The sequence below is a fragment of the Triticum urartu genome, chromosome 5A (assembly GCF_056163025.1).
Source record: "Triticum urartu cultivar PI428250 chromosome 5A, HENAU_Tu73, whole genome shotgun sequence".
NCBI lineage: Eukaryota > Viridiplantae > Streptophyta > Magnoliopsida > Poales > Poaceae > Triticum > Triticum urartu.
The window spans coordinates 601,914,746-601,924,497 of record NC_141877.1 but is presented as its reverse complement, the minus strand read 5'-3'; the positions used below and the strand labels follow the sequence as shown (position 1 = coordinate 601,924,497).

At 49.0% G+C, this 9,752-nt stretch overlaps 2 protein-coding genes across 2 annotated transcripts; one reads left to right on the top strand and one right to left on the bottom strand.

Annotated features, from left to right (window-relative positions):
- Positions 1-2,385: 2,385 nt before the first annotated feature.
- On the top strand, positions 2,386-3,833 carry LOC125510965 (auxin-responsive protein IAA14). The gene is made up of 3 exons (XM_048676250.2): positions 2,386-2,662; positions 2,771-3,094; positions 3,213-3,833. Exons 1-3 carry the CDS (start codon positions 2,505-2,507, stop codon positions 3,268-3,270), a joined length of 540 nt encoding a protein of 179 aa, XP_048532207.1. The 5' UTR covers positions 2,386-2,504; the 3' UTR covers positions 3,271-3,833.
- A 1,024-nt stretch (positions 3,834-4,857) lies between these two features.
- LOC125510964 (uncharacterized) lies at positions 4,858-9,384 on the bottom strand. The gene is made up of 8 exons (XM_048676249.2): positions 9,120-9,384; positions 7,312-7,441; positions 7,092-7,204; positions 6,777-6,915; positions 6,518-6,626; positions 5,887-5,944; positions 5,562-5,798; positions 4,858-5,126 (listed from the first exon to the last, which is right to left on the bottom strand). Exons 1-8 carry the CDS (start codon positions 9,276-9,278, stop codon positions 5,121-5,123), a joined length of 951 nt encoding a protein of 316 aa, XP_048532206.1. The 5' UTR covers positions 9,279-9,384; the 3' UTR covers positions 4,858-5,120.
- Between the last annotated feature and the right edge of the window lie 368 nt (positions 9,385-9,752).

Here is a 9,752-nt window from a genome sequence, read left to right as displayed (position 1 = left end):
AAAGCTATATATTCTGCAAGAATGTTAGGCTATCTATAAGGTTCTTTAACTTTTTCGATAGAAATATTAAATCTCTGGTTTACAGAGTTAATTTCCTTTTGTAGATTTTTCTCTAATTCTTTGATTGCTCCTTTTTTCTTTAATAAATTTGGGAATCCAATATGAATTATGACGTGGATCGTATCGATTTCTTTTTGGATTTCTATATGCGTAATTACTTCGGAACTCCAACTAAGTAGAAAAGGACACTAGAGTGTGGCTACACGTGGTATAGGGCTGCTCGTCCCGCCTGGTGTTGAGGGAAGCTAAAGTGGAACTCTCACATACATGTTCCTTGAGTTTTTAGCTTGCTAAATGATACAGTCCTCGCTGATGGATCGGCAAATACTCCACGATCAGCGGCTATCAGCTAACGTTATGAGCTGTTAGTGGTGGTTCGTTGCCTATAGTGTTGTAATCCGGAATCAAAGTTTTGTGATAACCGTGTTGTTTACTTTCAGTGTTGTTTATTGTTCACAGCTGGATTGAGCTCAGTTGAGAGTGTCATGCTCTGTCAATATCTGTTGCGGGGGTTGTCATTCTCTGTTACTAGAGTTGTCAATCTCTTCGTTCAACTTTCTATGTATGATAATGAATCACCTTAATTTACTTACCTTGTGAATCAATTCCACTTTAATCTACTTACCAAACATCTAATCAAAATATAAAGTAATTCATGGTTACAATGTGATGAACATTTATTTACACAACCGCATTATTATTGGCAGGTAAATCACAAGATAACGTACTAGTAGAATATTTATATCCCGTTTACAACGCACGAGCATCGCTCTAGTTAACACACACACAAAAATGCGCAGCAACGTCGCATGCGATTCTCCAGAATCATGCACTGTATTTATTTATTTCCATTCAGCTGTCCTTTTACACTAGCGCACATACAGTACATAATTTCCCTGCGCGACAACGTTGCATGCGATCATTTTTCCGGAATCATGCAAGCAAGCTAGGCAGTGGCAGGGAATCAGATCGGCCGAGCCCGCTTCGGTGAGTGGTGTGGCTAGCTAGCTGGCCGGTTGGGCGCGGTCGTGAATGCGATCACGAGCTGGTGGGAGGGGACAGGCAACGACCGGCGGCCCCAGCGGGAAAGGCGTGGCCGGCCCCCTACCGGATCGGGTCGACGGCAGCGGCACGAGATGTGCGTGCATATGCGTCTGTTTGTTTATTATTGGCGGTGCATGCATGCATACGGGCGAGACTTGCATGGGCCTCGCTTGCGTGCCTCGCCAGCTCGCCCTCTTGTCTGGGTCCGTTGGGCAACCCCTGCGCGCACGAAAGCTGGCCGGTGCTATGCATCCATATGCGTGTGTGGCTGCTCACAATGTTTGCCTAGACCGTCACAGTATCCCTCGCGTTGTCGTTGCTTCATCGGGTCACGGGTCGGGCCGGCCAAGCAAGTGGGTCGTGGCATCTACGTCGACCGGCATCATCATCAGCTCGCTAGCTAATGCTGTCTCTCCATCAACCGTTTGAACCAGGCAAAGTAAGTAGAACTAAGAGATTAAGCTACGCACTCCCAAAACTCCGTAGAACTAGCTAGTATTACTCATGTTAGACGTTCACGGAATAAGGTTAGCCATTGTTCAGCTATTTTTGCTCGTGCGGAAGGTGGAACCATGGCATGGTTAGGGCCTGGCCCTCCTAATGCGGTTGAGCTCAACATTTGTTGATTGTGATCCTCAAGTGGTACGTTGAGTAATACTGTACATATTTTACCCGCACAGAAAAAATGTAAAGAATAATTAAGCAAAATATGTACTACGTACTTCCTCCGTTCCAAATTACTCGTCACAGAAATGGATGTATCTAGAACATACATCCATTTCTGTGACGAGTAATTCGAAAGGGAGTACGTGGTAGTGTCACTTTCTTACCCGGGTAACCCGTACTAGTACAGTTTTTTTTTTGAAAAAATAGTTAACTTATACGTAGAGCGTGACATGCATGACCGTGGCTCGCCGTGACCGTGAAGACCAGAGTCCATCCAGACTGGCCGAGCCGCGCGCGACACGTACGTACGTGTGGCACGGCCCCGCCAGACCGGCCGCCGGGCCCCGCCGCATGTGCCAGACAGGCCGGGGGCCCGCCACCAGGCAGCGCTGGGAATCTGCCCCGACCCGGTCCATTACTCGCGGGCCCGCCTGTCTGCCGGGGCCCAGACACAGCACCTCCCTCGCTGTCCCCCCGGCCCACCCGTCACCGCACCGCGCCATCCCTGTCCTCGCGAGCGTGTGAGAGCAGCTAGCCGAGGAGCACGCAACCACCAGCCAGCCATCACCAACCCGGCCCCGTCCCTCCCGCGCTATATATGCGGGGGCAGCCGCGCAACCCAAGCGAAGCAACGCCCACACCCCAACCCCAACCTCAACCGCACGCTACGCTATCCAAGCCTCACGCACTTCTCATTTCCCAGCGACCTTGTTCGCCGGCTCGAACGTCCGTCCATGGAGATCATCGACGCGGAGCTGCGGCTCGGCCCGCCCGGCAGCGGCGACGCGGCGTTCGGCGCGCAGAAGAAGCGCTCGTTGTCGACAGTGGCGGCGGCGGCGGCCACCAGCGAGGCCTCCGGGACCGACGACCACGACGCCGCGCCGGCTTCCAAGTAAGCGCCGGCCACCACAAGGCTACGCCCTGCGTGCTTAGCATATGCATGCGCTAGTTGTGTAGCTGTGGGACAGTAGCTAATGGAATTTTTGGTGTGTGCGCGCAGGGTTCAGGTGGTTGGGTGGCCGCCGGTGGGGGCGTACCGGAAGAGCACGTTCCAGTCGGCGTCGGCGGCGAAGGAGAGTAAAGTCGCCGGCGAGGCCGGGAAGAGAGGGGGGCTGTACGTGAAGGTGAGCATGGACGGGGCGCCCTACCTGCGCAAGGTGGACCTGCGGACGTACGGGGGGTACGGGGAGCTGCGGGTCGCGCTGGACGCCCTCTTCGGCTGCTTCTCCTCCTGCTCCGGCTCCTCGCCGGACAACGGCCAGTTCGCCATGGCCTACGAGGACAAGGACGGCGACCTCATGCTCGCCGGCGACGTCCCGTGGGAGTAAGCACACAAACCTCCATCTCATACCAGTTCACATCTTTGGTGTGGATTTACGTACGTACACTAGAAACTAGAAAGTGAGCCTAACTAACGAGTGGTTGTTCGTTTGGTTTTGCAGCATGTTCATCTCCTCCTGCAAGAGGCTGAGGATAATGAGAAGCTCGGAAGCACGATGATGGCGACGAAAAGGACACGATCGAACACACACACACACACACACATACATGAAGCGATCTGGAGACGATGGAAACCGGCCGTGGCACATGATGAGGAGACGGGCACACGCGCGCATGGGCCAGATGCATGATCAGGCCATGGGTGAGCGGCGACGGAGGCCGGCCGTGAGCCGGGCTACGCGGGCACGCGCGCGTCTGGCATGCACGTACGCACGCTCTGTGAAGCACTCCATCCATCCGCTCGGTACGAACGCGAGGCTGGGTCCAGGACTCACAGGGCGCGCGCTCCGGCGGGTCAGGCCGGCCGGCCGGATCGGCGTGCAGCACTAGCAGTAGCGGCAGCAGTACTGTTTTGTTGTACTAGTAGGTAGTACATGCATCTACTGATGTACAGTCAGAGGTTCAGGTTCAGCCAGCCATGTAGTAAGAAAGAACTGGAACTTGTGTGTAGATAAGTTCTCTGCTTAGTTTGTAGTTAATCTAATCTTTTGTACCGCTGAGGAACTGGGACACGGATCATAAAATGAGAGGGAGATTAAGCTCCAAATATGGTCGTTTTTTCATCCCTCACAGATCAGCACATTTGCTTTGTGTCTGCTGATGAATGATGATGGCACAAGTCATGTCGAACTGGTGGTGGTGGTGGCGCGTGAACTGTCGATCCCATCGCAGGATACGTCCGATCAAGAAGCGATGTTTCATCATATTCCTTCCCCCTGTGGCGGTGGCGCCATTGCCAGGCACTCCCCTCGCTTTTCCCTTCTCCTTCCATACGACTGTACCACTTCTCCCTTCTCTTTTCCTGTGGATACATTCCTTCCAAGAACAGTACACACAAACCAGATCAATCCGAATGAAAACAAACCTAAACATTGATACCAGCACCAGCATCCGATGACGATTTCTGCCAAAGACTCACATTCGACTTATTCTCTTTTGTTTTGCAAACGGATAACGCGCACAAATCCCGGAGTCACTGCTCCGTGCAGCGGCGCGAACGTAGAGGAATCACTGCATACGAATGTAGAGGAGTCACTGCAAGTCTGCAACGTACGTCACACACAGCATAACCGGGACCTCCACCCCCATGGCTGCACGAGCAACCAAAAATCCTGGCCAAAACGCAGGCGCGGGATAAGGAAGCGTAGCTGCCGATGTACTGCTCCAGTAAGTAACATTGTACTCCTACGCTACGGTACTATACACGTGCCCGGTAAAAAACAAAAACAACGGCGATTTGATTGCAAGAGGGTAAGGTTGAACGTTCTTCTTATAGGCGATGGCTAGCTACGGACAAGGGGCACTAGACCCACATGAACCATGCCATATTGCCATGCATGATGATGGTGGTGATACAGATGCGGACCAGACAGTGGGGAGACAACAGTGCAGCGGCATCACGCGTTACCAGGTCATGGGATCCCAGCAGCGGTGGGCAGGCCCACAACCCACAGGCCACAGCCTAGCAGACCATACTCAGCAAGGAGACGGTGAGACCGTGTAGCATGGCTTTCAGGCAGGAGCACAGCGTGTGTGCGCCCGAATGGAGCTGGCACCAAGTTGTAAAGAGTTGAAGACATAGTCAGGGATAAGAACGAGCAATGTCGGTCGGGTGTTTTACGACGGTTAGTTCTTCTGTTTCTGAAAGACAAATGGACGGGAGCAACAGGAGGGTTCATTTTACATCAGAGAGAGCGAGCGTACAAAATCAACTGCTTGCTCAGGCACACTTGCTGGCTGGGTTTCTTTCTCCCTTTTCGAATCGACGAGCCATGAATGAAGCCGCGCTTTGGGATGGAACACATCTTGGTTTCTGCTCTTCTAGAGGATCGGAATATTCATTCATTCATTCATGCCTGTTGAGATGGACAAGAAGCAGCAAGCATCATCAGACTTTTGTATAATATTGAGTACAGGGCTACAAGGTGACATGGTATCGGTGATGTTGTACGCAGGCAGACAAATGGTACAAAGGTAACCAACTAAGATATTATTCCCAATGATATAGCTTCCCCACTTGTGTAAAAAGTCCAAGCATAGCCAACTTACAGTTATACGCATACATACATACATGCTACACACCCAGACACCATGTGGAAAGATTTCTCCTCATGTTTGTCGGATTTTATTATTCTAACTGTTCTTACAGAGATCTACTTACGATAAATAACCACACTACAACTGCGTCTGACTAGAAACCCGAGAGTTTCAAACCATCAGAGTTATTTTCAGTCATATATAGATATCATGACAAAATGTACGAAGGCTAAAGCATGTACGCAAAGTTATACCTGCTTCTTCTTCTTCGGTCTCCTTTTGCGGCGTGGCTTATGAGCATCAGAATTTGAACTCAGAGTGCTGTTGTGATCTCCAGAAAGATTTGATGCTCTTCTATTTTTGAACGAGTTACCGCTTGTACTGGTCGAAGCATTGCCAGAGCTGGAAACCGCACGTTTATCCGCAGATCTAGCTCTATTAGGTGGTAATGAGCGAGGTGGTGGCATAAGCACTCGAGCATCTCTCTGCCGCTGCATTGCACAGTAGTGGGCTTAAATATAAGGAAGCAAAATTGTGACAGCTGATTGGAAACACTGGAGACACAGTGCAGAAAACAACCTGGTTCTTTTCATCACTCGACATACCAGACGCTGCCCTACCTGAAGCACCAGGTTCTCTGCAAAAAAATAAGCATTAGGATATCTTTAATTACCATGCAACATTTATGCAGTGATGAAGTCACTGGACATACGATGTTAAAGCAAAACAGATACAAGGTTACGATCCAGCCTGAGAAAATCTGTGGGGAATAATTTATTAGAAAATATGATGTTTTCCCACCACGAAATGAAATGATTCAAACTGCATGAGCATCAACCAACTATTAAAATGATTATAGACCCTGTTTTTCAGGAACCAACCTTGTCCCTTGACTTCAAAACTAAGCTGAAAATGACATTTGCCACGGGAAAATCATCCGGTCACAAAAAATGCTATCTTGCAGACCCAGATAGGATATTTTGCAGCAGTAAAAGCAACATTGCATGGATCACTTACATATCATGATTATTCACAGATAGTTTTTGGATAACCCAATTTCATTAACACACTCAAACTCTATGCAATAATATAGGCCGAACTAAACATTAATTGATCACCCCGTGTAATGTTCTCAGAGTAACAAATTTACGCATGATATACCACTGGGAACCTAATAGCAAGTACAATGCCCAAGAGTTGTGAATCATACTTTGTACTTTTATCGGTAAGCTCATCATCTGCCTCTTCATCACTTGAACTTCCAGACATAAAGAAGTCATCTTCACTCACATCCAAGGTGTCATCGTCACTGGCTGTCTCTGTCGGGTGATGCAAAACAAAATTTAGTGATTTAGACAGTAGATATCTAGCCAACATGTGGCACATATTTCAATGTAAAGATGAAGGTTGAAGATGCAATCATAATCTAGAAAATCAATAATTGAAAGCTAATCAAGAGGAACATGCACCTTCTAAGTCCTTTCCATTTGCTGCAGCAGCGATGAGATTCTCCTTGATCTGTTTACGCCATGTATTCCTTTTCTCCACAATATCTGGGGTATTACCCCCGGTGAATAAAGGGAAATATTTTTCTTCCTTTGGGAAAAACTGCACCACCAAAGATAAATAACCTTTAGATGAAAATTAAAGCAGGCTCAATGATTCTAGAACAAGTACCAGCCATGATGGAGACCGAGGATACTCCTTGGTCCTAAAGAAATATACTAAATCCCATGCCAAAAAAATGGTTCAGAAAGCAAGAGAAAGAACATCAGTGAGCTTACTCTAACATATTCAAGATCTTCTCGCAATGTTGCCAGCTTGTTGCTGGCCTCATCAGCATTTAACCGTTGCTGTTTGTCAAGACGCCTTATCATCCTCTCAATCTTTCGCCTCTCTGTGAAGTTAGAATACCCACATCAAGAAAATGATAAGTTCATACAGGCAGACACAGTCACAAAGGACACTAGAAACGAATACGAACAGAGATAAGAGACCACCGACCAAAAAACTTTATCTTTCTATCCCTCAACTGTATTGTTCGTTGCATGGCCTCTTGAGTCTGATTCTCTTGCCGTTTCTTTAGTTCTTCCAATTTCTTCTCTTGAGCCACCCTCATGTCATTAGGAAGGTCCTGTAGATAAAATATGAAACATCTCAATACAGGGCTCAAATGTATGAAGGGCTAAGGCTAAGATGTGTTCTGCAAAATGGCACCAGATACATATGAAGAGGCCCCAAGTCTGCCAGAACTTGTCATTTTGGAAAAGCTTTGAGCATGTGTTCTTTAATTTGGATTAGTGTGAATCAAAACATATGTATGTACATTAGACATCGTGCATGCCAGGTCTGGAAACATGGATATGGCCCAAAACCAGTGTATCAGGCCCAGATACTCGGATACATTCAGATATGCACAAATATGTATCTCATACGTGTCAAAGGAATTTCTATTTTTCCAAAAAAAAAACTGGGATACCTTTCCAGAATACGTAAAAACCCTACACTCCATCCATATACAGAACAACCCCCCCCCCCCCCCCATCCCCACCAGAGAGCCGCCGCACTGGCCCTACCTGATCACCGCCACACCAGCAAGGATGAAGAAGGCCAGCCTCCGGTGCTCCCTCCCCGCATCTGAGAACCATCACTGATTCCACCATTTTGAGCTCCGGCACCCCTAATCCCTCCCCCTTGACCTAAGCGCCTCCAGCCCTCCACGCGAGGAAGGAGGCCAGCCTCCAGTGCTCCCTCTCCGCCCATCTGTCGCTGCACTGGAGAAAAAAGAGCTAGCCACTGCGCCACCCAACGGGTTTGAGCGCCGCCTTTTTCTCCTTCATTTACTCCCAGGCTCCGACCAGATAGACAACATTTTTCTTGGCCATGGTCAGTTGAGACTTGACCCTTTCAGTTCTTTGCCTGCTGAAGTTGGTCTTCTCATTGTCTAATGTTGTATATGCCTCACGCTGTTTTAGGATGTGCCGGAAAATATATATATATGTAACAGGCCTTTGTGGAATCACGTGGACGTCTTAGAAGGAGGTGCAGGAGGTGGAGGAATTGCACGATTCAGATGCAAGTATTGTACTCAGGAATACAAAGGAAGCTACAACAGAGTCAAAGTGCATTTGCTTGATTTCCAATAAGGGGGGCAGATCATGCCCAAACGTGACAGGGCATACTCTTTGGCGGCTTCAGATTGAAGTTGCAGTGGCTGAAGAAAACTAAGATCATATTTACACTGCATTTTCATGTTTCTATCACCTTATTAGTATTCCTAAACTGTCCTGTTTTATCTGCACTTCTGAATAAATAAACTGCTAAGCTTGTTATTCAGAAAATTAGGGCGACCTGCTAAGCTAGGATAAATAAACCGCTCATCATCGATCTAGAGTCCAAGACTGTACTCCCAAATAGAGAACAGCAATCACATGTTATTCCTGAAAAATTTCAGATGTATCTAGCTAAGGCTTCCTACACAGCATCAGATAATACGGTTTTGAAGCAACATTGGACATATACCAGTACCAAAGCAAGCATCATCAAGCCAGCTACAGCACTAACCCTCTTGAAAGTTGAAACCCTTAGAGCTGGCACTAAACACAGCCAACCGCAAGCAAAATGAGGCACCAGAGAACCATCAATGACTGCAATCCCTACACTAGCAACTGGCAATCGACACTAATCGAGCCATATTTTTAATCAACGAAGCCCAAGCAAGCACTGCTGGACTCATAACAAGCATCACCAGTCCACAAGACGCGGCTGCTGGAAGGTAGCCAGCCACAGGCGGGCGGGGAGAGCCCCAGTACCTTGCGGAGGAGGCGCTCGGTGGAGCGGATCTGGTTCTTGAGCGTAGCGGTCTTGAAGGTGGCGGCGCGCTTCCGCTTCCGGTCGGGGGCGGGGGCAGACGCCGAAGGCTTGGGGCGGCGTGCGGCCGGGGCGCGGCGGGGCTGGCCGCCGTGCGCCATGGCCGGAACCCTAGGGCGGAAGAGGAGGAAGGGGTCGTCGCTTGTGCGTGGCGTGCGGGGTGACGTCTGAATGGCCCTGGGGTTCCTCGGTTGGGTTGGGCCGGCTCGGTCTTAACTCTCGAGCGTTTTGCCCGCCCATGTACAGTACAATGCTCGGCCTGCCATGCGCAGATGCGCTTCAGCGTTGCCGTCACCGGCCGGGCTGTCAGTGACCCACAACTGTTCTTATTTTGTTCGTGTGGTGACCTAGAACTGTTGGTAGTACTCAAATGGTGACACGTCAGCTGCCTGAAATTTTTTCCTTATCTGGTGATCTTTGTCAACAAAGAGCTTGTGCTTGGCAGAGTACCATGGGCTCTTTGGGTAGGAGCCCTCGTCTGCCTAGCCAAAATATTGACGTTGACTTGAGACTTTACGTCTTTCCTCTATGGACTTCAAAGTTTTGGCGTGTCAACTTACTTCAGTTTTTCCCCT

Excerpts from the sequence above, each read along its gene's own strand:
- LOC125510965 (XM_048676250.2), top strand. The coding sequence starts at position 2,505 with ATGGAGATCATCGACGCGGAGCTGCGGCTCGGCCCGCCCGGCAGCGGC. Across the intron at positions 2,663-2,770 it reads GACGCCGCGCCGGCTTCCAA|GGTTCAGGTGGTTGGGTGGC; the intron begins GTAAGCGCCGGC and ends GTGTGCGCGCAG. Across the intron at positions 3,095-3,212 it reads GCCGGCGACGTCCCGTGGGA|CATGTTCATCTCCTCCTGCA; the intron begins GTAAGCACACAA and ends TTGGTTTTGCAG.
- LOC125510964 (XM_048676249.2), bottom strand. The coding sequence starts at position 9,278 with ATGGCGCACGGCGGCCAGCCCCGCCGCGCCCCGGCCGCACGCCGCCCC. Across the intron at positions 5,945-6,517 it reads CTTACCGATAAAAGTACAAA|AGAACCTGGTGCTTCAGGTA; the intron begins GTATGATTCACA and ends ATTTTTTTGCAG. Across the intron at positions 5,799-5,886 it reads CGAGTGATGAAAAGAACCAG|CGGCAGAGAGATGCTCGAGT; the intron begins GTTGTTTTCTGC and ends TGTGCAATGCAG.